This window comes from Haemorhous mexicanus, chromosome 29 (genome assembly GCF_027477595.1).
Source record: "Haemorhous mexicanus isolate bHaeMex1 chromosome 29, bHaeMex1.pri, whole genome shotgun sequence".
NCBI lineage: Eukaryota > Metazoa > Chordata > Aves > Passeriformes > Fringillidae > Haemorhous > Haemorhous mexicanus.
In genome coordinates, this window is record NC_082369.1 from 3,054,180 (window position 1) to 3,081,605 (window position 27,426).

General features: G+C 44.4%; 1 protein-coding gene across 9 annotated transcripts in view; it reads left to right on the forward strand.

Annotated features, from left to right (window-relative positions):
• DOT1L (DOT1 like histone lysine methyltransferase) overlaps window positions 1–27,426 on the forward strand; it is an 85,401-nt gene that overhangs the window by 33,805 nt on the left and 24,170 nt on the right. For 8 of the 9 annotated variants that reach the window (XR_009489718.1, XM_059870177.1, XM_059870174.1 and 5 more), the window contains 10 exons: window positions 6,548–6,603; window positions 9,745–9,824; window positions 11,333–11,401; window positions 15,754–15,860; window positions 16,891–16,932; window positions 18,851–18,934; window positions 21,015–21,249; window positions 22,009–22,122; window positions 24,379–24,470; window positions 27,246–27,347. Coding sequence is in view for 8 of the 9 variants with exons in the window: in XM_059870177.1 (XP_059726160.1) it covers window positions 6,548–6,603; window positions 9,745–9,824; window positions 11,333–11,401; window positions 15,754–15,860; window positions 16,891–16,932; window positions 18,851–18,934; window positions 21,015–21,249; window positions 22,009–22,122; window positions 24,379–24,470; window positions 27,246–27,347 (981 nt within the window). In the remaining variant the exon portion in view is untranslated. The remainder of the gene's footprint in view (window positions 1–6,547; window positions 6,604–9,744; window positions 9,825–11,332; window positions 11,402–15,753; window positions 15,861–16,890; window positions 16,933–18,850; window positions 18,935–21,014; window positions 21,250–22,008; window positions 22,123–24,378; window positions 24,471–27,245; window positions 27,348–27,426) is intronic. The other variant, XM_059870175.1, reaches the window with a different exon arrangement.

A 27,426-nucleotide genomic window follows, 5' to 3' on the forward strand; every position in this document is an offset into this window, starting at 1 on the left:
GGCTGAACTTTGTGGATGCTGTTTCTCTCTTGCTGTAAAAGTGAAACCTGTGGTGCATAAGGCAGCAATAAATCCTGGAGATTTTTAGGTTATTTTACCAGCCAAGATCCCAGCAGAGTTAGAGATTTCCAATTCCAATGGATTTAGGGTTCTCCCTGAAAGGTGATCTGCTGAAAAGTTGACTTTTGCAGAACGTTCCCTGCTTGTTTGGGTTTGTGCATCTCAGCAGTTCCTTGTTACTTGGCAGCCATGATCTCTGTAGCTTTTGACCATCTCCAGCCTTGCCAGCTGGTAGAATCTTGCTGAGAAAGATTTTGTGTCCTTTTTGCCTGTTGCAGCAGTCCAAGGGACTCAGAACCTCATGATGTTTTTGTAACCTGCCCCAAATCCTCCCAGCAGGATTTTTTCAGCTGCCATGAAAAGAAAGCTGCTAGGAATGTAATCAAAGATAACCCCAGGACGCCCCAAACTCTGCAAGCAATGAAGTTTGAGATCCTTGGAGAGAAGGGCAGTCACTGTCCCCTCACCAAATTGTTCTGCAGCCTTGAAATTGAGCTCCTGGCCTTCCCCATTGGATTGTTCTTGTTAGTGCTGGAAGTTCTGAGCTTGGACATGAATTCTGGAGAGCAAGGCCCAGTTTATTTAAAATAATCCCCAATTGTCCAGGTGTTTTTCCACAAATTATATAGAAAATATATATTTGGTCCACAATTGTAAAAAAAAAATAAAATTACTACCCACTTCAGCCATGTTCCACACAAAATTGCAGCTTCATTTGTTCTGTAGTTACTTGATGAGAAAAGCACATTAAAGTTCCCCAGCTGCAGGTGGCAAAGTGTCCTGGGGGTGTTGGATGCCCAAGGCTGCAGAGCCACAGCTGGAGGGGGGAAGATCCACGTTGGGCATGCCAGGAGAGGGAGGGATTTGCTCCTCATGCATTGCCTTGGGAGGCTCCTGATCTCCAGCTGTTGTTGGTCACCAAGTCTCATAATCCTCTTCAATGAATATTTACATCCCTGCTCTTTGGGAATGTGCAATTCCTGCTCTTTTAGGGAAAATCAGCTTCTTTGCTGCTCTTCTCTCCTGCATTCCAAGGGGAGGATCCTCCTCCTCTAAAGCTTTTCATCATCATCACCTCCTTCAGCTTTTTGGACTAGAATGTCCCACTTCCACCACATGTCCCTTTGTTCCAACTCCTTTTATCTTCTCCTTTCTCTTCCCATGGAGCTCAGAAGTTTCCAAGATTAACTTTACCTCACTCTTTTCAAGTAAACTTGTCTGAAGGAAGCAGGAGACTTTGGGAAGGTCATTAGGCCTGGCTAATTAGCGAGTCTTTCTTGGGGAATTCCTGCATATGTGCAGCCATCCAATTAAAACCCTGCATGACAATTAAGAGGCAGATGGGTTTTCATGGTTTCTAACTGTAAATATCCTCATGTGGCCTCAGAATCAGAGCCAGCTCAGGTATCTGGGGCAGGAGGCTGAGATTGCTGAGTAGCACAAAGTTCTTCTCTTCCTGGGCTCCCCTTGGAAAAAGTTTTGGTGTTTTTTAGTTTTTGTTAAGTTCTCAGTGCCTGTGGCCTGTTGTTGCCTTTTCCTGAGAGAAGAAAACACAGAGCAGACTTGCTGGAGGACACAGGAAGGTGTGGAATGGAAAGCCCAACATATTTGTCTTTTTGAAAACTTTGTCCCTGCAAAATGCTTTGTGAGGTCCCAAAATTCCAAAGGTTTTTGTTGGGTTCTCAGTGCCTGTGCTTCCCTTTTACTCAGAGAAGACAACACAGAGCAGGCTTGCTCATGCTGTACCTGAGGACACAGAGGGATGGAAAGCCTGTTATCTTTGTCTTTCTGAAAACTTTGTCCTTTCAAAATGCTTTGTGAGATCCCAAAATTCTAAATGTTGGAGACAAAACAAGCACAACTTGAAGGATCCCAGGCTGAGCTCAGAGCAGTTGGGAGCTGGTGCAGTCCCATGTTGGACTCTGCTGAGAACCAGGCTTAGTTTTGTGTTTATTTACTCAGGGTTGTTATAAAAGAATTCCTGCCCTGCTCCAGAAAAGCTTCTTTAGGAGGTGGCAGTGGCTGTCAAACTCAGCATTCCTAAAGGTGGGATTTGGGCTGGATGGATGCCTCTGTCTGCTCCCAGGAAACCCCAGGAGTTTCTGGTGCCTGCAGGTGGCTCAGCCCTGAGGATCAGGGGTGAGTTTTGAGCATCAGTGCTGAATTTGGGGTGCCTTTCTGCCTGCTTTATTTAATATTTCTCCTGTTCTGAGCACAAGCAGGGAGCTGTGTGGGAGTTCCAGTGCCCAGGAGCTGCTTTGTGATGGTGACTGACATCACCTGCACCTGAAAACCTCCTGCTCTAGGAGCTGCTCTCAGGGCAGGATGAGCCAGCTGTTTGCTCCTGGTATTTTTGACCTCCCCATTTCAGCAGGAAATTTGCTGTTTTGGCATTTGAAAATCCCTCCAAACGTCCCCTGTGGCTTTGAAATGATGCCACATTTTGGAGGTTTGGATTCGTGCCTCTGGTTATTTTTGAAAAGAACAAGGACCTAAAAATAACCATGTGTACTTTTCCAGGCAGAAATGCTGGGCTTTGGGAGCCAAGTGTTTGCACTGAGGCATCCTGAATTTGTGAATTTATGGCTCCAGCAGCACAGAGCCTCCCTGAGAGCCCAGCCCTCCTCCCCAACACAGGGGCCTGACCTTCCCAAGTTCCTGCTCTGCTCCTTGTTACTTGGGCAATCATGGTCTCTGTAGCTTTTGACCATCTCCAGCCTTCCCAGCTGGTAGAATCTTGCTGAGAAAGGTTTTCTGTCCTTTTGCCTGTTGCAGCAGTCCAAGGGACTCAGAACCTCATGATGTTTTGTGTTTTGAGAAGAATCAAGTGCTGGAGGAGGGGAGGGCTTGGTGGGAGTTCAGTGGGAAGAATTTTGGATCCCACCTGCAGCTCTGGCTGAACTTTGTGGATGCTGTTTCTCTCTTGCTGTAAAAGTGAAACCTGTGGTGCATAAGGCAGCAATAAATCCTGGAGATGCCCTGCAGGGTCATGCTGGGTTTTTAGGTTATTTTACCAGCCAAGATCCCAGCAGAGTTAGAGATTTCCAATTCCAATGGATTTAGGGTTCTCCCTGAAAGGTGATCTGCTGAAAAGTTGACTTTTGCAGAATGTTCCCTGCTTGTTTGGGTTTGTGCATCTCAGCAGTTCCTTGTTACTTGGGCAACCATGATCTCTGTAGCTTTTGACCATCTCCAGCCTTGCCAGCTGGTAGAATCTTGCTGAGAAAGATTTTGTGTCCTTTTTGCCTGTTGCAGCAGTCCAAGGGACTCAGAACCTCATGATGTTTTTGTAACCTGCCCCAAATCCTCCCAGCAGGATTTTTTCAGCTGCCATGAAAAGAAAGCTGCTAGGAATGTAATCAAAGGCAACCCCAGGACGCCCCAAACTCTGCAAGCAATGAAGTTTGAGATCCTTGGAGAGAAGGGCAGTCACTGTCCCCTCACCAAATTGTTCTGCAGCCTTGAAATTGAGCTCCTGGCCTTCCCCATTGGATTGTTCTTGTTAGTGCTGGAAGTTCTGAGCTTGGACATGAATTCTGGAGAGCAAGGCCCAGTTTATTTAAAATAATCCCCAATTGTCCAGGTGTTTTTCCACCCTATTTTGTCCACAAGTATATATAAAAAACCCCTCCTGAGCCATGTTTCCACACAAAATTGAAGCCTGATTTGTTCTGTAGCCACTTGAACTCACACCCTCTGTGTACCTCTGGCTGCCTCCCCCAGGCTGGGCCCTGCTGCTTTCCATGCAGTTGCAGGAAGAGTTACAGGAATCAGATGCTGCTGAGTGTATTCCTGCAGTGGCTGTTTGAAAAACCTGAATAAAACCTGGTCTGCCTTCTAAATATAGAAGCAATGCAGGCAGCAGCTCTGGAGGCGATTTCTCTGAGCTCATTATCCTGTTAGATAAAGCATCCCCTGCATTGTCTAATCAGATGAAAATATCTGTGTTACAGATGGTCCCTTCCATTCATTATTCACTAAGGAGATTAGGTTCCTGAGAGAGGAGGAACAGGGTGAGGGAGGGGACAGTGGAGGAAGAGATTGAGTGTGGCCCTGTGGCTGTCACTGTGGATGTGTCCCCTTCCCCCTGAGTGACCAGCATGGACCAGTTCTGCTGCTCCAGCAGACTGGACTTGCCTTGATCAGCTGAATTTTCCTTCCCAGTTCTTCTTTCACTCTCAAAATTATTGCACACCGAGCTGAGTGGGATTCTGGGGGGATTTTTGATGGGTAAAGAGCTCCTTTCCTTCTCTTAGTGATCCCTTACTGATCAGTGCCCAGCACAGTGGTGAGGAGCTGGGTACAGGGCCAGGCAGCTCAGTCCCTGCTGCAGGGGAGCATCCAGGATCACTGCCTTGCTTCCAGAGGGAAAAAACAACCCATTTTCTCCCAGCCACAGTTGCTCATCTGATTATTTCTGTACTCCAGTGTTTTTCCTGGTGAAGTTTTTCCCTTGGCTCTTGGCTAAGCATGAGCTGGGGAAGCAGTGCCACACAAAAATAGATGTGTTTTAAGCTGGGCTGTGCTTCATTTGAATTGTTAAGTGGCTCTGGCTTGCAAAGTGTTCATCCTCCATGGGTGATATCAGGTTAAAACCTGGAGATTTTGGTTATAAGTGCTTTTCTAACCACCCAGACTGGGCAAACACACAGTGAAACTGGACCCCAGTGAGGCCTTACAGCCACATAGGTTGGATTTCAAGACCTTTATTATGAAGTTTAGCATTTCAAAATAGTTTCATGTTACTCTGCTTCTGTGTTCTCTTGCAGACTGTGATGTTTGTGGTTCCTGGTTTTCCCAATGTTTTTCTTTCCCTGTTAGTGTAGGAAAACCCTTTGGAGACTTTAGAAGCTGGTGGTGTGGAGGATGCCATCCAGAAGCTGACTTGCAAAAGTTGTTAGGAAATAAACACTGTTGCCTGTCACGTGGGATTTCTTTGACTTTGTCTTGGTTACTCAACTTGGAGCTGCTCACTACAAGAATAGATATGACTGAGACAAAATTATCTCCTAAAATCACTCAAGAGGTGGTGTCCACATATAGGCATCCAGAAAAACTCTTTCCTTATATGAGAAAAAACTCTTCTTAAAACTTTTTTGATGTTGAGTCTCTGGCTTAGATTCTGACAGTGCCCAGCAAGATGCCCTTGGGTTGGCTCTTTGAGTTCAGCTTCCAGCTTATCCTTGGTTTTATTGCAGCAGGGATGTCAAAGGTGCTTCCCCTCCCAGCAGGTGGGAGATCACAGGTGGTAATTCTGGTTTGACTCTGATTTCAGCCCACTGGTAGAACAGGTAATTCTGAATAACTTGAGCTCATCTTGCCTGCTCTCTTCAGTTTCTAGCACTTCAGGCTCTTGGCAAAGTTCTTGCTCTCTTGCCTGAGAACCCTGAATGTCCACTTCTCTCAGCCCTCTTGTGTGGCAGCAGGACATTTTGGTAGTTTTCCCCTTCCTTTCCTCCTGGAAGGAGCCCCATTCCTGTTGGCACCTGTGGCTTTGTCCTTCACAGTGGCTGAGGCAGGTTTGTCACCTCCCCTGTGTCCCTGCCTGGCACCAGGAGCTCCCTTTGGATGCTCCCAGCCCTGAGGGGTGGAAGTTGTTCCAGTGTGTGCACTTTGGAGTTGTCACTAATGGGAATTAGTGCTGCCATGTGAAATCCTCCCTCCTTCCCAGACAGAGAAATCAGTGCAGGAAAAGGATCCTCAGCAGCTGCTTTGATGTTCCTGAGGTTCTGGCACAAACCATCACCTTCAAAGGCTGTCATCAGCATCAATTAGAGACTTGCACCTTATTTTTTCTCTCCTCCTCTTTATCTTCCTCCCCCAGCCCTCCTCCTGCCTGGCTTGTGGCACAGCAGAGGTATGGCCCATGGGCTCCTCTCTCATTTCCAGAACAGCACTGAGGGAGCTTCAGTCTGTGCCAGAGCTCTGTGTCACCTGGGCTTGATGTGGTGTCACCAGAAAGGTGCTCCACAACCACTGAAGTCATTACTGTACTTATTTTCAAACAAGGCCTTTATGTTACTTCATTTCCAACTTGAAAGTGTTAGAAGTGCTCAGGGTTTATATTTAGCAGCACAAAAATCAGATTGTTGTTTATGCAGTGCAGCAAGAGCCTGGATTGGGAGCCAGGGCTCCCAGCAGAAGCTGTTCCCAATCCATGCTCAGCTCCCTGTGCTGAGGGGGGTCACCAGCCCTGGGGGCCTTCAGGAGGCATTTGCTGGGCAGTTTTGCAGTGAGTGCCAGCACTTCTGGCTTCTCCATGGAGCAGAACCCTTCCCTCTTCTACCCACCCAGGAGAGGGGCTGAGGGTGGGAGCAGGGGGGGGGAAACCTCAGGGGCAGCTTTCCCTGCTGCACCTCTGGCTTTGCAGAAGGTTTCACTTGTCCCTGGTTGTTGTGGGGTCAGGGAGCTGGTGCAGTCTGGTTGTCCCTCTCTGGAGGGAGCCCTGTTAACCCCTCTGGGTTTCTGTTCTTTCTCTTGTTTTCAGCTGGAAAGAGGTGACTTCCTCTCAGAAGAATGGAGGGAGAGGATTGCAAACACAAGGTACAGTACAGCACTTGAATGCTGCTTTCTGAGCTGGGATATTTGGGAGTTTGTATAATGGAAATTGGGAGGCTGGCCAGCTTTTTATATAGAATTTCCATAGCAAATCCCCAAAGTCTATCTGCCAACTCTTACAGTGGCCTCTTTAGATCCTGTTTTCTGACTAGAAGAATGGCTCTGAGTGCATGTCCCATGATATTCCATACAAGGGTGTATCCAAGATAAATTCTGCTTGTAAGAGGAGCACAAACCTCCATTTGTTTTGCATATCCCTATAGTTCATATCAGGGATTCTGGCAAAACACTCTTTCTCTTGGCTATTGGGGCACACAGGCTCACTTTCCCTCTAATAAAAAGGAAAAGACCCAAGTGAGTTTATTTCAACTTAAATTGAAAGTTCATTTAAACTAATTGTCTTGAAGATTTATTTATGTGGAGCACTGCACAGAGGGTTGGGCTTCTTTCTGAGGGAGCAGAAAGGGAGTAAATTTGTTAAAAGCAATAAAAGTCATCTATATTTTTAAAGCTTTGCATTCTTTCAAGCCTTATGGGTAGAAAAAACCTCTTTATTTTTATATGACCTTCTGGGCCACCCTGTTATGTGGGGGAATGGAAGGCAGTTGTCAAAGAGGGCTCTGAAAGCCTTGACACTTGTGGCAATTTCTGGGTTGCTCCCAAAGCTCTGCTTGTGAGAGCCTGCAGGAGGTGTCTCCCAGGCTGGTGACTCCTGCAGGATTCTGCCCCTCACTTTCTTCTGGAGGTGCCTTTTAATTTGTGGACAGACTTGTCCCAGCCTTGCAGCACACTTGGGTTTGGCTTTGTTGCTTGTTATTCCAAGTGCACAATCCTCTGCTGCCCTGGCAACTTTCCTCGGAATTAATTTAAATTTTTTTGAGAAATTTTTGGCTGCAGGAGCTCTGGCTGCACCCAGAAGTGCTGGGAGATGTTTGGTTTGTGTGGCATGGCACTCTCTGTGTGTCTCAGTGCTGCTCCACCTCGCTCTGGGGCAGGATCAGGGAATTCTGGAATGGTTTAAGTTGGAAAGGACCTTAAATTCCATCCAGTGCCACCTCTGACAGCTTCCTGCACCTCAGGCCCTCTTCAGTCTGGCCTTGGACACTCCCAGGGATGGGGCTGCTCCCAGGCCATGGTTCCCTGTGTGTTCCAGGGGATCCCTGTGCCTGTGGCTTGGCAAAACCTCCTGGAAGGAGGGCTGAGCCCAAGGGGATTCGGGTTCCTGTGCCCGGCACGCACTCACAGCATCCTGTGCCAGTGAACACTATAAAAACACATCTGCAGGCTCTGGCTTTTCCCCTTCCTCTCCTGGATGTTTTCTAGTCCCATTAATATGTTTGGCTCCTTTGCAAGGCCTTTTTTTTTTTTTTTGGCACATGGGGAGGAGGAGGAAGAAACCCCTGCTAGCTTTACTTGCCAGGCAGGGTTTCCCAAATTTCCAAGAGCAAGGCGTAGCAAGAATAACTTTTTTTTTCCCTTGGTGCATAAACATTTTTTTCATTCGTGGTTTTTAATAGCTTTGAGTGCTGCTCTTAAACTCCCTGTGTCCTTGTTGAACATGTTTCATGTGTGGAGGCACTGGGAAGGGAATTTTCCTGCAAAGAAATCAGTTCTTCATGTGGGAACAATAGGCCAGCATGGATTTAACACTTTATAGAATCCTGGAGTATCCTGAGCTGGAAGGGACCCTCAGGGATGATCAGTGCAGCCCCTGGCCCTGCCCAGCCACCCCAACACCCCCACCCTGAGCAGCCCTGAGAGCTCTGTCAGGGAGGGGCTGGGAACACAAACCCTGGGAGGAACCCCTGGGGGAGCTGGGGGTGCTCAGCCTGGAGAAAAGGAGACTCAGGGGTGCCCTGATCACTCTGCAGCTCCTGGAAGGTGCCTGTGCTCAGCTGGGGCTGGGCTCTTTCTCCAGGAACTGACAGAACCAGAGCACACAGCCTCGAGCTGTGACAAGGGAAATTCAGGTTGGGTATTAGGAAAAAAATATAGGTTGGGATAATTGGGAAAAGTTTATCATTCTTTCAGTTTTCCATGGGAAGGGTGATGGAGTTCTGCAATGGCTGCCCGGGGAGGTGGTGCAGTCCCCATCCCTGGGGGTGTTTAACAAAGCCTGGATGTGGCACTGGGTGCCAGGGTTCAGTTGGGGTGCTGGGGCTGGGTTGGACTCGATGATCTTGGAGGTCTCTTCCAACCCAGTGATTCTGGGAATTCTGTGATTCTGTGTCCAAAGGCTCCTGGAGCTCTGGCAGCCTTGGGACCATTCCCTGGGGAGCCTGGGCAGTGCCCAGCACCCTCGGGGGGAAGAACCTTGCCCTGATCTCCATGCCAGCCCTGACATGTTCATTCAGCAGGGAGCTCAACCACTTCCAAGAAGTGTTGGGGACTCTGGTTGCAGCCTGGTCACCAGATGGGCACCAGGGACAATCAGCCTGGCAGGCTGATTAGACCTTTAAACTAAAGGGGTGGTTCTTTTTTAATCTGTGCCATGCTCTGTTTCTTTCCTAAGCCCTTTTGTCATTTGTGGGATTCTACCTCTGTGCAGATTTCTTTGTTTCCATATGATTGGTTTTTTTCCAGGGACAACCTCTCCCCTCACTGAATTTCTTAACCCAGACCCAAAGATGTAATTCCTCTGTTGTGGGTAGGGCTGAAGTGCTGGGTTTAGGACAGGGAAGATGTTCTCAGATGTCTTCTGGCATTAAGGGGAATTTGGAGCTGGAATTGAAACAGATTGCCCAAAGCAGCTGTGGCTGCCCCAGATCCATGGAAATGTCCAAGGCCAGGCTGGACAGGGCTTGGAGCACACTGGGAGTTGTCCCTGCCATGGCAGGGGTGGCACTGGATGAGCTTTAAGGTCCCTTCCAACCCAAACAATTTTATGATTCTAAAATACATTTTGATCCTTTGCTGGGAGATTTTAAGTCCCCACCAAGAAGTAGCAGGATGAAGAGCTGAGTGTTGCTCTCCATGTTTTGGGTGACAGGAGCTGTAGAGTTGGGGACAAGCAGGTTTGTCCATGGCAGGAGTGGCTGGCAGGGCTCCAAGTGGCTGTGCTGTGACTGGGGGTCCTGGTGGGGTGTTCCTGGCTCCCTGATCTTTACCTGGATCCTTGTTTTGCAGTGTTATTTTTGTGAATAATTTTGCCTTCGGGCCCGAGGTGGATCACCAGCTGAAGGAGCGCTTTGCCAACATGAAGGAAGGTAAATCCAACTGGAAATGTTTCCTCCTTGTTTCCTCATTCCTGTGGGAGCTGGGGTGGGAGGGGGCTCGGTTCCAGCTGGCAAAACCAGGCTTTGGGGTTTGTTCTGTGCCTTGGGTTAAGTGGCTGCAGCACAGTGGGATTTGTTCTTCCCCCCTTTGTGTCTGCCCAGACCTGCCTGGCTCCTTGGAGCATCCCCTCTGCTGGGAAGACTCTGGAGCAGGGTGGGGATGGGAGGAGCTGCTGGTCCATCCTTCCCTCTTTTGGGAGCCCACCAAACACCCAACAGCCAAGGCCAAATTTCCTGGATCCTTGGAAGTGTCCAGGGCCAGGCTGGACAGGGCTTGGAGCAGCCTGGGACAGTGGAAGGTGTCCCTGCCATGGCAGGGGGTGGCACTGGGTGAGCTTTGAACTCCTTCCAGCCCAACCCATTGCATGACTCTTGGCTGCAAGGCACAGCTTTGGAAGGCCAATCTGTAATTCCATACAGAATTCACTTCTGTTCAGAGCTGGCTCATTTAAGCTGGGTATTAACTCCTGATTTTGGAAATGCTCCAAACCTGTGGGGATGTGGCACTTGGGGAGAGGGTTTGGTGGGATGGACTTTGATGGTTGGACTTGATGATCTTAAAGATCTTTCCCAACCTTAATGATTCCACAATTCCATAAAATCTGGGACAGTGTCACTGGGTGCTGCTGAGGAGCCACACTGCAGCCTGGGGACACCTCCTCACCCCATCCTGGCCTCTCCATTGCCCTGGGGGTCTTTTCTTTGCTCTTAACCACTGGGATAAGTAACAATTTTACTTGGTTGTGGCAGAAAAGACAGAAATAACAATTTCTGAAAAGAAAAATATGTGGTGTGAACAAAGCAGCTGTGGCTTCCCATGGCACAGCTTTGTGCTGAAATAAATAATGTGACTTTTGGGCTCTGCTGCAAACCATAAAACCCCCAAACTTGAGCTGTTTTCTTTAATTTAACTGGATTGTTTTTCAGTTTTCAAACTTGTTTAATGATGGCTTGGGAGCAGTGGGAAGGTGGAGATGTTTCAAGAACCCTTTACAATGATGAAACCTGATTTCTCTTCCCAGAGTGTGCTTCAGGCTCTGCTGAATGACCCCAAATACCCATGAAATGGAGATTAGTGGCCTCTAAATTAAAGGGCTTTTGGGGTTTGTGCATAAAAGATCCCAAGTAGGATGGAGATAATTGAAATTTCTTTAGATTGCCACTGAGAATTAACATGCTCTTTTTTTTCCCCCAAGTCTTTCAAATCTGTCATTTTAAATGATCCTTGAGGTGTCACCTGGCAGGAATCATGGATTTGCTTTCTTGGGGCTCTCAGAATGAGAATTAAGGGATTTATTTATTTTTAATGCTATACAAGGGGCAGTGTTATAGGGCTGCTCTTTAGGGCTCTGTACTGGGTTATATTTAATTAGTAGTTACTTCTAGAACAAATAATGGAGCTGACTCTGCTCTTTGGGTTTTTTTTCTCTTTTTTCCAGGTGGGAGAATTGTGTCCTCAAAACCTTTTGCACCTCTAAATTTTAGAATTAACAGTCGAAACTTGAGTGGTATGATTGCCCTTTTTATTGTTCATTACAGTTGTGGATGTTCATTATCTGAAAATGTCTGGGGGGTGTTACTGCTTTTTAGAGTTGTTTAAGTAGAAAATGCTGTTGGATTGTTAGGGCACACCAAGTCACAGGTACTTAAAATCAATTTAAAAAGAGGAGAGGACAATTTCAAATCAATTTAGAATCAATTTAAAGAGAGGAGCAGACACTTTTGATGGGGTTTGTGCTGCTGTGTTTTGGTGTTGGTTCCATCAGCGTGTCCCTGAGCTGCAGAGAAATCAGGAGTTCAAGGGTGTGATTCATTCCTTCAGCCACAAAGAGCAGCCCTGACTCACAGGGGAGTTCCCTACACCCTAAATCCAGGCAGGTCAATCCCACCAGGCAGGATTCCTGAGCCTTAGAGGCTGTGGAGCCAGGCTGGCAGGGCTGGGGGTGCTCACCTGGAGAGGAGAAGGCTCCAGGGAGAGCTCAGAGCCCCCTGCAGATCCCAAGCCCTGTGACTTGAAGCCAAAGTATTGCAGCAGTGCCCTGGATTTCAGTGAGAGCAGAAATGGGTTCAGATGTGTCAGTCCTTGGGGAGCCAGGGCTGGAACCAGGAATTAGGGACTGAAATAATCTGCTTTGCTTCTGTGCTGGGAGAGCTGGGGGTGCTCACCTGGAGAGGAGAAGACTCCAGGCAGAGCTCAGAGCCCCTGGCAGGGCCTGAAGGGCAGGAATTGTTCCCTGGCAGGGTGGGCAGGCCCTGGCCCAGGGTGCCCAGAGCAGCTGGGGCTGCCCCTGGATCCCTGGCAGTGCCCAAGGCCAGGCTGGACAGGGCTGGGAGCAGCCTGGGACAGTGGGAGGTGTCCCTGCCATGGCACTTGAGGGGTTTGAGGTCCCTCCCAACTCAAACCATTCCAGGATTGTGTGAAATGTTCAACTTTGAACATCTCCTGTGCTGTGCATTGAGCAAACAAACCTCTCCCAGACACACCCAGGCCCTGGGTCTGGTTCAGTGCCAGCACAGGGTCGTGGTTTCCTTCTCCTGTGAGCAGGCCAGACTCAATGTTTGGCAGCCTTGTGCCCTGCAGGGACATGAGCTGCAGTTCAGGGAGGTTTTGGGACATTCCCTGTGGTTGGTTTTGACCTTGTCAGACTTTCACTGTTGAACCTGGGGTGTCTGTGCAGAAGCTGGACTGATGTTCTTTGTGGGTCCCTTCCAGTTCAGGTTTTAAAATGAAATTTCTCAAGCATGAGAGCAGTCCAAGCTGGGCTTTACATGTATTTACTGTTTCCAGTGCTAAATTTTCCTTAAATCAACCCCCCCTCACTCCCTCCCTGTGCAAACATGGCAAGCAACTCACTGAGTTCCAAATCTCTGTCTGATTTTGGCCCAAACTGCTTTTGAAGAACAGTAATTTTCGGACTGTCATGAAGTAAATTGTGCCCTTGGGAGTTATTTTTAAGCTGAAATTCCTGTGGATGTCCCACACATCAGGCACCCAAACCTGCACTTTTCTTTCCTATTTGAAATTCTGTTCTGAGGCCTCTGGTGGTTTGGAACCTTGTTGAACTTTGGGTGCTGGACTGCCAATTCTTTGGGGGCATGGACTTGAAAATGAAAGGGAAAAAGGGTGGAGTGATGCTCCTGGAACAACTGGGAGAGCTGGGACCAGGCTGTCAGTTTGCTGATGAGGCAAAGAGAGCCTGAGTGAAACTTGGGCTCTCTTGCAGAGCCCACCAGAGCTGAGGAAATCCAAGAATGCATTTGGAGATGTTTCAATGAGACCTGCCCACAAAAATACAGGGCTTTGGCCTCTCAAGCCTTTTCTTTCCTGGATTTTGCCCATTCCCCTCTCTCTGCTGTTTTTGGGAGATTGAGGCCAGCATTTTCTGCTCTTTCACCTCAGAGCAGCCCTGGTACCTCTGCCCGTTGGGCCAGACCTTTATCCCACCCCAGCTCTCAGCCCAGCCTGGATTCATTGGGAGTGTTTTCTAGAACGCTGAACTCTCAGATCTCAGCTGGTTTTTAATGCTGAATGGAAATGCTGATGTTAAAATTATATTGAGATGATTAATTGCAGTTTGGATGGGTGAGAGGCTCTAGCAAAAAGGGAGCCAACAGGTTTTGCCAGTAGGAAACTTCCAGGGATTCAGATAAAAGGCCCTGAAAGAAAGACCTTAGTCTGCTACAAACAGGGGGAATTGTGAGAATAAAGTGACACTCCCAGGGCAATGCCATCCCCAGCTTGGCCAGGGTCCTGCACATGGAGCAGGGGCTGTCACTGCTCTGCTGCCTCTGTGCTGCCCCACAAGGTTTGCCAGAACACTTGTATTCATCAAGGCTTTTTTTGGTGCCTGAGCATGCCTTGAGTCACGTCTCACCTGTCTGTCAGACACTGTGATCTGGGATAGGAACATTTAAATAATTTCTACAAAACCCTGGGAAAGATCAAGCTTTAAGAAGGAGGCGCCGGTTCCCTTAATTCTACTTTTGTCCTTAGTGGTTCCATCTGTGGGAAGAAGTGGAAACGTGGAAAGAGTTGGGACAAATGAAAACAAGCATTAAAATGTGGTTAAAGTAGTGGTTGAGGTTGCTGAATCCCAAACCTTGCTTTTGGCCTCTTCTGGGTCATTTTTGTTTAATTAGAAACGTGCCATAATTTCTCCTGCAGCCCTGCCACTGGCTCAGTGGATGTGGGAATGTTTAAGGCACATCCCCAAACTATTTATCCTGGAGAACAAAACAAATAGAGACAAGAAAACAAACCCAAACCATGTTTGTGCCCAGTCCAAATGTGGGGCAGCTGCAGCTGACAGGGGCTGGGCTGGTGACGTTCTGGGCTGTTTAATTCATCCCTGTCACACACATGTGGTGTTCCTTGGAAAAGCTGTCTGGGACACAGCTCTGCTGGCCAGAACTACCTCAGCCTGGGCTGGCTGGCTCCAAGGTACATCCCACATGTTGTTTCCTGTGGGGTGCACGTAGCAGACAGGAAGAAATTCCCTTGAAACTCCCAGCAGTGTTTTCCTGGAGGATCTGCAAACCAGATTTCTCTGGGTTGGTTATTGTAAAATCAGGGCACCCCTGACGAAGGAAAATGATTGGCACCTGACTCCATGGCTTTGGAATGCTGAATATTTGCTTTATTAAAACTATATTATACCATAATGAAAAGATTTATATCATAATATATCATACTATGTCATATTATATCACATAGCATATTATATTATATCATAGTATACTATATCATGGTATATCATGTCATGTTACATTATATTACATTAAATTCATTATATTACATTACATAAGTACATTTTATTATAATATATTTTAACTTAGAATATCATGGTATATTTTATTAAATATATTATATTTCTTTTATATTCTATTTCTACTCTATTCTATTATATATTATACTATAATGAAAATATTTATCATATTGTATCATACTATATCATATTATATCATATCATAGTGTATGATATCATAGTTTACTATATCATAGTAAATCATATCATAATACATCATATTACATCATATTCATTATATTACATTATAGCATATTATAGCATATTATATTATATTACATAATTACATTTTATTATATATTTTATCTTATAATAGCATGGTATATTTTATTAAATATATTATATTTCTTTTATATTTTATTTCTACTCTATTCCCTTATAATATACTATAAGGAAGAGATTTTTATAATATTATATCATATCATAGTATATTATATCATAGTATATAATATCATAGAATGCCATAGTATATCACATAATGTCATAGAATATCTAGTATATCATATTATATAATATCTAATACATAATATAGTATATATTATATTAAATTACATTTTATTATATTATGATTTCTCTTTTCACATATTATATTTTATTAATTACATTTCTTATATTATATCATAATTATAATATATATTAATTACATTTCTTATATATATATATTATATTATATTATAATATATCATACTATATTAGATTAATTATATTCTTTTTCTTATATTATATAATAATTACCTCTAAGTTTTAACTACTATTGAAAACTTGTGACTGTCAGCTGACAGTCCTGACACACATATGTGGATCTAATTGATCAGTGAATTAAAACACTATTACTGGAATCTAATAATTGAATTTTTTTAGGTAAATAATCTTGTAGCCCATTCTACATGTTCACAACAGAACAGGAGCAGTAAATGAGATAAGAGCTGTTTTCCCTCTGTGCTTCTCCAGGAAAAAACCTGAGAGAGAGCACTGTGTGTCTGTGTTCAGAGGGCATGTGAGTGCTGCACGTGGTGCCTGGCTGCTCTCAGCTGAGTGTCCCCTCTCCCCCACAGATATTGGCACTATCATGAGGGTGGTGGAGCTGTCACCACTGAAGGGCTCAGTGTCCTGGACGGGGAAGCCAGTCTCCTACTACCTGCACACCATTGACAGAACCATAGTGAGTACCAGGGCTGCCTGTGCCCTGCTCCTGGCAGCACTTGCAGCTCCACATCCTTCTGCCTGGCCTTGTGCTCCTGCCCCTTGTGGGTTTGCACACCTGGGTGTGCAAACTGCCTGTTCAGGGCTCCACACCCCTGGGGTTCAGGGCAGTGCTGGGTTACTGCAGCTGCAGAGGTTCCCTGATAAAATCCCTTCTGCAGCTGCCCAGAGTTGGGCTCTGCTGCTGTCCTTTCCTCACAGAGGAAAGACTCAGTGGGGCTTTGATTCCTCTGTGGTGCACAGGCCATTTCATTCAGTCATATTCAAACAGTAAATCTCAATTTTAGTAGAATTCTCAGCTGCTGGAGAAGCAGCCCAAGCTCCATAACAATGATGATGCATTCACTGTTTTTTTTTTTTTTTAATTAAAGAAAACTAAAAAAAACCCCAAAAACCCCAAAAAACCCCAAACCCAACCAACAACAATGAATAACCCATGCAACAGCCCCCCCCCCCCAAAAAAAAAAAACAACCCACCAACCCCTCACCAAAAAGCCCCCAAGCCTCTCATAAACCCAACAAACCCTTTGGAAATGAAATTTTTCGTGGACAAATCATTTATCCCACCCCAAGGTTTTTGCAGTGGGATAGAAATGCTGGTTTCCTTCCTCTGCTGCAGTCTAATAAAGCTTTTGTTCAGGAATGTGCCAGAGTGCAGATAAATGGTGGAGTACGAGGGTGCAGCAGCTCCAGTGCAAATAACTTCATTGAAAATCAGCCTGTGCTGAGGGGAGATATGTGACACAAAGCTTTAAAACAAGGCAGCAGTGGTGGAGGATGATAAAACCTTGTAGAGGTTGGATTATGCCCTGTTACACAACAGGCTGGCTGCCTGAAAAGAATGAATGGAAATGGCTTCTTGATGTAGCTTATCAAAGCAAAGCAGTCAGAATTTCTGCAGTTCTGCACTTGTTTTCAGCTAATATTTTATTCTTCTGTGTTCATCTGTCATGGTTTTGAGGATGACTCTCTTCTCTTTCTATTTTCAGCTTGAAAACTATTTTTCTAGTCTCAAAAATCCAAAACTCAGGGTAAGTTTCAATCATTTTCTGTAGAAAACTCTGAGTAAGGGAGCAGCCACTGTGAGAAATTGAATCACAGGTGGACAGAATTGATTGGAAATCAGATTTTCTTGCTAGGCAAAGAACATGGAGCTAATTGAAGGGAAGTCTCAGATGCCATCAAGCACTAATTCAATCATGTCCAAGGGATTTCTAATAGAGAATTAATGGGGCAGCCCCAAGGTGCTTTTACCTTGCACTGGAGGTCTGTAATGAGCTATTTCTTCATTAAAGAACTGGAATTAAAGAAGGGAACGATGGTTTGAATCTGTCCCAGTGCTCAGCTCCTGAATGAGGCTGAGCAATGCTCTGGAATGTTCCTTTTGGGATGTGCCATTGGAGGCACTGAGTGAGCTGTCATTTGCTGCAGCCTGGGCTGTTGCACGTGGAATTCAAATGCCAGAGAGTTTTTGGGACTGTGCAGGGCTGGGTTAACCTGAAATAATCAGTGGATTCCCAGGAAGAGAATTAAGTGAGGCCACTTAATTTAAAATTTCAGGTGAATGTTCATCCTCAGGCTGACTGGCTCTGTAAGAACAGACTCATGGGGGCCCTGAAAGGGAATTGTTTCAGATGGCTCCACTCAAATTTGGGGCAAAAAAAGACTTCTTAGAGGAAAAAATATAAAAATCAGGGTACTTCTGACCTTCCCTGCTTTTCACACTTCAACCTGCCACTGGTCTGGTTGATAATGTGCTTAAATCAAAGGAGTGTTGGATTGCCTGAAATATTTAGCAGATTAAACCTCACCTGGAAGGTGCAGGAAAGGCTTTGACTGAGCTCTTGGAAATTTCCTGTCTGAAAGAAGTTTTTCTTTTTTTTTTCTGAGAGAAAAAGAGATTTTTCTCTGAACAGGGAAATTTCCTGTCAGCCTGGGAGAAAATCAGCCTGAAAAGTTGCTGGTTTTTATATTTTTTTATTAGTCACCTCAATAAACTTGGCTGAATTTGATAAGATGATGATTAATGGCTTTGCCATTTCCAGTCGTGGAAGATTTTTAAAGCATCACCATGAAATGCTGGGGATGTAGGAAAGCTGCTGCTATTATTATTATTATTATTATTATTCATTATTCATTATTCATTATTCATTATTCATTATTCATTATTGCTGTTATTTGTACTGTTATTGGTTTTAGTATTAATATTACTATCAACATTACTAATATTGCTGGTATTATTGCTATTGTTATTTAATCATAATAAAGTATACATACTTTATTTTTATATACATTCTACCATATAATTTACATATTATATAATAAAAGATAGTAATAATAATAACACTAATCCTAATAATATTCACACTATTAATATAATATTAATATATTATTGATATAATAGTATTATAATGTTATTGTTATTATTCTTAGTGGTATTAGTAGTATTACTAATATTATTACCACTAATATTGCTATTATTGTTATTTAATCAAAATCATGTATATGTACTATATTTTAATATATATGTTTCCATAATTTTTACATATGATATATAATAAATAATAATAACAATAATAAGAATAACAACACTCATTTTAATAATATTAACAATTTAAAAAGAATATCGATTAATTATATTAATAATTATAATATTAATAATATTAATAACAACAACAACAACAACAATAATAATAATCAGATGATGATGATGATGATGATGATGATGAAACCTGATACAGCAGGGGCTGGGAGGGGAGAATATGGGAAGAGGTTGAGATTTAATCCCCTCTGGAGTGGAAGAGGATTTGTTCACACCTGAGTGTGGGCTGAGCCAAGGGGAATTTTGTTCCCTTTTCTTGTGGAAAACGAAGCTGGGAAAGAAGGTGATCTATATTAAAAAGTGCTAAAACCTGAGGAAATGGTGAAATGTCCCCTCCTTGTCCCCAGGAGGAACAAGAGGCAGCTAGACGTCGTCAACAAAGAGAAAACAAAAGTAACACAACGACTCCAACGAAGGTCCAAGAGAACAAGGTGAGCATCCTGCACTTGTGGTGCTGAGGGTTTCCTGTGCCTGAGCTCGTGCTCTGAGTCAGGAGCAGCCTGCCTCTGTGGGAGGTTTTACTCTGGAGCTGTTGCTGTGCCCAAAAATGTGATGGAGTGAGTTAATAAAAGCTGCACTTGGGAGTTGCACCACTAATTCTGGAAGGAAGAAAAAAAAAGGTGTTGCAGGATGAATAGCTGGTTGTCCACCCTCGCTTGCATCCAGCAGGAGTTTGCAGAGCTGTCCCTGAGTCACAGCCCACTGAATGGAGCTCAGAGTGTGCTGATCTTCTGCAAAGACTCATTTCCTTTCTTGGGTAATGCTGTGAGAAATGTACTGCCTGTTCATGGCCAAAAATATAAAGTATTGGTAGTGCTCTGAGTTTTGAGTGAAATTCAGTTGAAGAATGTAGGGAAGTCAGGGAAGGATGAATAATCAGCTTTAGTTAGACAGCAGGTACAGATGTAACAGAATCACAGAACAGTTTGTCTGGAAGGGACCTCAGAGTCCATCCAGTGCCACCCCTGCCATGGCAGGGACACTTCCCACTGTCCCAGGCTGCTCCCAGCCCTGTCCAGCCTGGCCTTGGGCACTGCCAGGGATCCAGGGGCAGCCCCAGCTGCTCTGGGCACCCTGTGCCAGGGCCTGCCCACCCTGCCAGGGAACAATTCCTGCCCAAGATCCCATCCAGCCCTGCCTGAAGTTCCCCTACCTCAGCTTTTTTTTTCTTTAATGAATTCTTGGACTAGATTTTTTTTCTGACTTAAAGATGGGGCAACTGAGAGGGGTTTTGAAAACTTTTATTCCATTTTCACTCTCATGTGAAGAGTGAGACAATACAGATGTTATAATTCATGCCATCACAATCAGAAGCCAACTATTTCCTAATTACAATTTATTATAAACATTTCCTGGCCTATCAGCTTTAGCCACACCATGCTGTAGATGCCTTAAAGCCAATAATCTGAAATTACCCCTCGTGAGTCCCACTACAATGCATCTTTCACAGTTCTATTTCTCTAAAGTATTTAATCTACTTTGTAAAGCTACCTTTGAAAACTTACTTCTAGTTGCATTTCTCTCTCAGCAATGTCTGTCCTATTCCATGGCATTTCTAAGCCAGCATTTCTTATTTCAAAGTTTACATACAGATACACACTGTGTGAGCCTTCTGTTAAACTTTAAAAATGTTCCATAAATCCATTTCCCATGATGGATAAGTCCAGAAGAGAATGAGCACAACTCTTATCCCAAGCAAGTCCACAGTGTCTACAATGCAACAGTTTCCTTTCAGAAACATCATTTCTGATATGATATATATATATACACAAATATAAAATCAGAAATAGATTTCATTAATAATAATAAAAAACCATTATTTCTGATATATAGGTATCATATCAGAAATATATTTCAATAATGAAAATGAAACACCATTATTTCTGATATATTGTTTATATATCATATCAGAAATATATTTCATTGATAGAAATGAAACTCCATTATTTCTGATATGATATTTTTATATATATATATAATCAGAAATAGATTTCATTAATAATAATAATTAAAAAACACCATTATTTCTGTTATATCATTTATGTATCATATCAGAAATATATTTCATTGATAAAAATGAAACACCATTATTTCTGATATGATATATCATTTTTGATATATATAATTAGAAATAGATTTCATTAATAATAAAACACCAATATTTCTGATCTATCATATATGTATCATATCAGAAATATATTTCATTAAAGAAAAGAAAACACCATTATCTCTGATATATCACGTATGTACCATATCAGAAATATATTTTATTGATATGAATAAAACACCATTATTTCTGATAAGATATATAATGTATATAACTATATATATATAAAATCAGAAATAGATTTTAATAATAATAATAAAACACCATTATTTCTGATCTACCATTTATATATCATATTAGAAATATATTTCAATAATAAAAACATAACACCATTATTATTGTTTGCTGAAAAGGAATGCTGCACATGGAGGTAGAAATGACCAAATTTTTTCAAAATCTCTCAGGATTCTGGTGCTGAAGAAGAAAAAGCTGCAGCAAATTCTGTTAAAAAGCCATCTCCCTCCAAGGCCAGGAAGAAGAAGCTGAGTAAGAAGGGCAGGAAAATGGCAGGGAGGAAACGAGGGCGCCCCAAGAAAATGAACACGGCGAGCACCGAGCGCAAGACCAAGAAGAACCAAACTGCACTAGAACTTCTGCATGCTCAGACTGTCTCCCAGACATCTTCATCCTCTCCTCAGGGTGAGTGCAGGGGCCTGGAAGAGCCTGGATAACTCTCTGGAGCTCTGGATGTGCTGCTTTTCCCTTTGTGTCCAGGCTGAGTTGGATTTTGTGGCAGAATTTCCCTGTTGTCACCAGAGCAGGGGTGCCCTTGAGGTGGTGGTGGTGGGATTGATGGTGATGGATGTGCTAATGGGGACGTGGGTGGGATTAATGAATTGATGGTGATTAATGTGTTAATGGTGATGGCATTCATGTACTGATGGTTTGGGGGTGGGATTAATGGTGACTGATGGTGATTTATGCATGGATGGGGCTGGGGGTGGGGTCTGTCAGTGGGTACTCAGCCAGGAGCTGGGGCTGTGTGCTACTCTGAGCTGCTGCTCTGAGGATGGATCACAGACACCCTTCCAAGCACTTTGGAGCAGTGTGTGGACGTGTCTGGAGTTCTGTGTTGATGGACTAAGCTCCTGGATCTCATTCCAAATCTCCCTCTGTGCCCTCCCTGGCAATGCTGACTTAGAATCACAGAATCCCACGATGGTTTGGCTTGGAAGAGACCTCAAAGCCCACCCAGTGCCACCCCTGCCATGGCAGGGACACCTCCCACTGTCCCAGGCTGCTCCCAGCCCTGTCCAATCCAGCCTTGGGCACTGCCAGGGATGGTCCCTCCCAACCCAAACCAATGCCAGGATTCTGTGCCATGTTTTCAGTGCCAAAGCTCCTGTCCCTGTCCCAAACACTGAGTGCTGACCTGGGGTTGTGTTTGTGTCTCTCCAGATGCCTACAAGTCACCTCATAGCCCATTTTACCAACTACCTCCTAAAGTGCAACGGCATTCGTCCAACCAGCTCCTGGTGACACCCACCCCCCCTGCACTACAGAAGCTGCTAGGTAAGGCCTGCCCACCCCCCTTTGGGGTTTTTTTATGGGGCAGGAGGGGAATTATCTCCTTCCCACTTTCCCCTGCCTGTCCCACATCTGTCAGAACCCAGGACATCCCTCTGGCTGCCCTGGAGGACTCGAGACCCTGGCAAGGGGTCAAACACACCTGTGCCTTGGATTTTAGCCCATGGAAACAATTCCCAACTTTGTGTGAGGAGTTACAAGCCACAAGAGTTTAAATAATGGTTTAAATAGAATAATGGTTAATTTATTAGCAAGTGAAAAAGTAGAATTTTGGAGTTTTTAGAATGGGGGTTCAAGAGGCAAGATGGAGGAGTCTGGGCGTGTCCTGTCCTTCTCCTTCTTGTCCTCCATCTTCTGCTGGGATGGTGACACTTCTGGGTTGGTTTAGAGTAGAGACAGAGTGTCTGACATAGGTGATAGGTGTTGGAAAATATTGTAAATGAAGTACAGGTAGTTCTTTGTACAAAAAGATAACACTGCCCTGAGGATGGTCAGTGTGCCACAACCCGACCTGCTGGACAGAGCTCAGCAGGTCAGAGAAAGAATGGAATAGTTAAAAATAAGAAAACAACCTTGAGAACCAGAGCCAAGGAATCCCAACTTCTTCTTTGAATGTGAAGCTAAGAAAAAAGACTTTTGATACCTCAAGAGCCATTCCAAGAACAGCTGAGAACCTGAGACACATCCTTGGGCAGCACCACAGGTCCCCCCTGCTGAAGTTGGTGTTTCACTCTGCATTTATTCTGTGATGGTGTTTCAGCTCTCCTTTGGCACAACAGGCAGCAAGGCTGGATTGAGTCAGAAATAGCTTTATATGAAATGAAACCATTCTTTTAATCCTGGGGAACAGCACTCTGTTGAGGTGTTGTGAGGGTTTTCAAGAAGAGGTGAAAAATGAGAATTAATTTCAAGTTTTCAGAAAGTTGATATTATATAATATATCATATCATATCATAATATATTATATCATATATCATATCAATCATATAATATCATAATATAGTATATGATAGTATATGTTATGATAGTATACTATATTATAGTATATTATATTATACTATAATTATTATATAATTATAATATATTAATTATATTGTCACATTACATTAAATTACATTACAGTACATGACATTTTAAAATACTACATAATAATAATAATTTATTAACATACTATATCATATTCATATCATATTAATATTTTATTATGCTACTATTATAGTATATTATATTATACTTTGTTATATTTATTTTCTATTCTATTATTTATATTATACTATATTATCATATCATACTAAATCATATTATACCATAATATATCATATTACATCATATGATATTACATTACTAAAATGATACATTTAAGCTATACTAAAGGAAGAGAAAGGAAATATCAGGAAGCTAGACAAGAAGAATAATAAAAACCTGGGACAGACTCAGAGTCTGACACAGCTGGCTGTGATTAGCCATTAATTAAAACAATTCACATGTTTGGATGAACAATTCCCAGGTTATATTCTAGAGGAACAAAACATGGAGAAGCTGAAGCTTCTCAGGAGAAAAATCCTGGTGAAGGGATTCTTCCTGGTGGAAGAGAGAGAAAAAAAAATGAATAAAGGGATATTTTGTGGCAAAAGAGTGATTTTTGGAGGCAAAAGAGTAATTTTGAGGGATATTTTGTGGCAAAAAGAGTGATTTCTTTTTTTGAGGGCTATTTTTTGGGATATTTTGTGGCCAAAGAGTGATTTTTTTTTTTTTTTTTGAAGGGTTATTTTGTGGCACAAGTAAATTTTAAAGGAATGTTCTTGTGGGATATTTTGTGGCAAAAGAGTGACTTTTGAGGGATACCTTGTGGCAAAGGAGTGATTTTTTTTTTTTTTTTTTTTTTGGAAGGGTTATTTTTTGACAAAAGAATGATTTTTGAGGGATGTTTTGTGGCAAAATGGTAATTTTTTTTTTTTTTGAGGGATATTTACATCAAAGGAGTGATTTTGTGGAATGTTTTGAGGCAGGGTGGATAGGGTCATGGCTTCCCTTGGACCTGATGGATCCAAGAGTTCCTTTTGTGCCAGGAGAGGATTTTCCAGCACGTTCCTAAATCCATCCTCAGTGGCTTTGTCTGACTTAGGGTCCAAATCTAAAGCAAGGGAGACACAAGTGAGGAGAGGTGGCCAGGGAGGAAATGGGGGCAAACAGGGACATGGCATTTACCCTGCTGAAATTCCTCCTCTGATTTCTTTGCAGACTCCTTTAAGATCCAGTACATGCAGTTCATGGCATACATGAAAACTCCTCAGTACAAAGCAAGCCTGCAACAGTTACTGGAGCAGGAAAAGGTGGGTCTCACTTTTTCACATTTCTGAACAAAATTACCAGGCTCTGAAGTTCCTTGGATGTGGGGAAGGGTGCTGGAGTTGGGAATTGGGTGCATTTACACCAGTCCTGCTTAGGCTGAACAACTGCCAGGGGATTTTGTTGCTAAACTCATTTTTTGTGTGTTTAAGTCACACAAAATGAGAGAGCTGCACCTCCCCTGTTCCCTCTGACTCCTGACAGTGCTGGCTTAGAATCAGAGAATCCTGGAATGGTTTGGCTTGGGAGAGACCTCACAGCCCACCCAGTGCCACCCCTGCCATGGCAGGGACACCTCCCACTGTCCCAGACTGCTCCAGCCCTGTCCATCCTGGCCTTGGGCACTGCCAGGGATGGTCTCTCCCAGCCCAAACCAATTTCAGGATTTTATGAACCATAGTTCATAGAATTATGGATTAAAAACCCAAAGTGTCATCACTGGTGTGGGGATTTAGCACTGCATCCTTGGCACTGATATCACAATGGGCTGGGTTGCACTGATGGGCAAAGTGTCCCAGATGTCCCAAATCATGGACTGGAGAAGGTGGAAAGGCAAGGAGGGTCCTGGGGCTGTGCACTGGGGTGTTTGTCTGCCATGGAGCCACCAGCAGAGGGAGGAGATCTCCTGCCTGAACTCCTCCTTGACTTGCTTTGTCTCAGTGAGGAATGATTTCACTGCTGTAGCAATTAGCACTGGTCAGTCTGTTCTGCTGCTTCTGTGGAGGAGCTTTCCCCATAATGCTCAGAAATTAACTTGAACTTCCACTTAAAACCTTCCAGGGCCTGAAGGAGCTCCAGGAGAGCTGGAGAGGGACTGGGGACAAGGCCTGGAGGGACAGGACAAGGGGGAATGGCTCCCACTGCCAGAGGGCAGGGCTGGATGGGATCTTGGGCAGGAATTGTTCCCTGGCAGGGTGGGCAGGCCCTGGCCCAGGGTGCCCAGAGCAGCTGGGGCTGCCCCTGGATCCCTGGCAGTGCCCAAGGCCAGGCTGGACAGGGCTGGGAGCAGCCTGGGACAGTGGGAGGTGTCCCTGCCATGGCAGGGGTGGCACTGGATGGGCTTTGAGATCCCTCCCAACCCAAACCAGTCTGGAATTCTGTCCAGGTCCAGCTTTTGGCATTCCCTGTGGAAGCTTTCCTTTGCTCTGTAGTCTTTTTGAGAGTATCAGAAAAAAGGCCACAAGGTTTTTTTTTATCGTGTTTTGCACACTGGGAACTCTCCAGAAGAGGGAAATTAACTTTTGCCACCCCATTCCTTCCTGAGAAGTGGTCGGTGCTGCTCTGGTGTTCATGGAAACATCTTTTTCTGTGGTTATTTCCATTTGCTCTCACAGTCAATCAGCACTTAGAACTTTCATCTTTTTCCTTAAGTAGCAGATTTTTCTGCTTGTTCTGCACTTGTCAGGAAAGTCAGCATGAAGTGAACTTGTCTGCTGCACAAATGAAATGATGCTGTGCAAGGGTTGTGCCCTGCCCAGAGAGTGAATCAGGGCTGTGGAGAAGTCATCACTTGGTGCTGGTGTCCAACAGCTGCTCCACACTTCTAAAAGTTAAAATGAGGAATTCAGTATGAAAATATTTTTTAATGGCAAATTAAACCTGACAGAGGCAGAACCTGGTGGGTGAGGGGCTGGGAATGGTTTGTTCAGTCACTCCCTCTTACAGGAAGGTTTTCAAGCACAATAAAAATCTCTCTGTAATGATGGTTTATAAATCAGCTGCTGCTTCCCAGAGTGCCCTTAGATGGAGCTGTCAGCCCCTGCAGTGCCTGGGAAGCTGAATGAAGTGCCTGGTGTTGGAAACAAACCTGATTTTCCAGCATCCCCCAGAGCAGCCCCTTTAGCATTGCAGGGACTTTTCCCAAGCCAGGTCTGTGTGTTCCTGCCCATGGGCAATTTCCAGCACTGCTGCTTCCCTGCTTGGAATAGCAGCCATGGAATTCTGAAGGTTGGAAAGGATCAAGGTGCTTTTTGCCCTTTTCCCCCACTTTTCCTGGAGCAGTGGCTCAGTCTGTGCAATCCCTGCTTGGCCTCAGCAGCACAAGGTAGAGAACAGGATAATCCCAAAGCTCCTGTGCTTGCTGCACCAATCCTGCATTTGGGGCTGGGTAAATGAGGCTCTTCAGCCAGTCCTGTCCTGCCCTTTGCTGTGCATGGCCATGGGTTGAGGGAGCAGGGACCTGGGTAAGGAATGTCCTGGGCAGGGAGTTGCTGGGAGTGGCTCAGGTGACCTGCTGAAATAATGGTGGCACAAGCAGGAACGCTGGTCTGGCTTATTTAGGACTTTGTTCCTGCCTCCCCCCCAGTGTATTTTCATTTACTGCATCTCTTCCATGAGTATTGCACAGGGAGACTCTCAGCTGGGGCTCTGGGGATTTTAACCAGTTCCCTGTTTGGGAGCAGATTTCATGCAGATAATCTTTTCCAGTTCTATTTCTGCTCTGTGGGATGTGATTATTGCTGCTGCTTCACGATGCACTAGGAGGATAAAAATGAGTTTCTAAGACTGTCTTGATTGTATTTTACCATACAGGAGGAAAAACCTACTTAAATTTAGTCCAAAATTTACTACCTAAAAGCTCTTTACAGCTGACCTAACTCCACCAGTATCACACCCAACAAATCCAGGCTCTCAGGAGTCTGGGGCAGGACTGGATGAGCTCTCCTGCATCCAGGATCTCTCCTAAAGTGCTCCACAAATCTCCTTGTGATGGCCCATGCTGCAGCTGGTGCTCACAGTGTGGTTTTTCCCTCCTCCAGGAGAAGAATGCTCAGCTGCTGGGGACAGCCCAGCAGTTGTTCACGCACTGCCAGGCCCAGAAGGAGGAGATCAAGCGCCTGTTCCAGCAGAAGCTCGATGAGGTACCTCTGTGCTGGGGGGATGCTTCTCAATCAGCTGCATGCAAACTTTCCTGGTCCAGCTAAGTGAGACCAGAGCAGT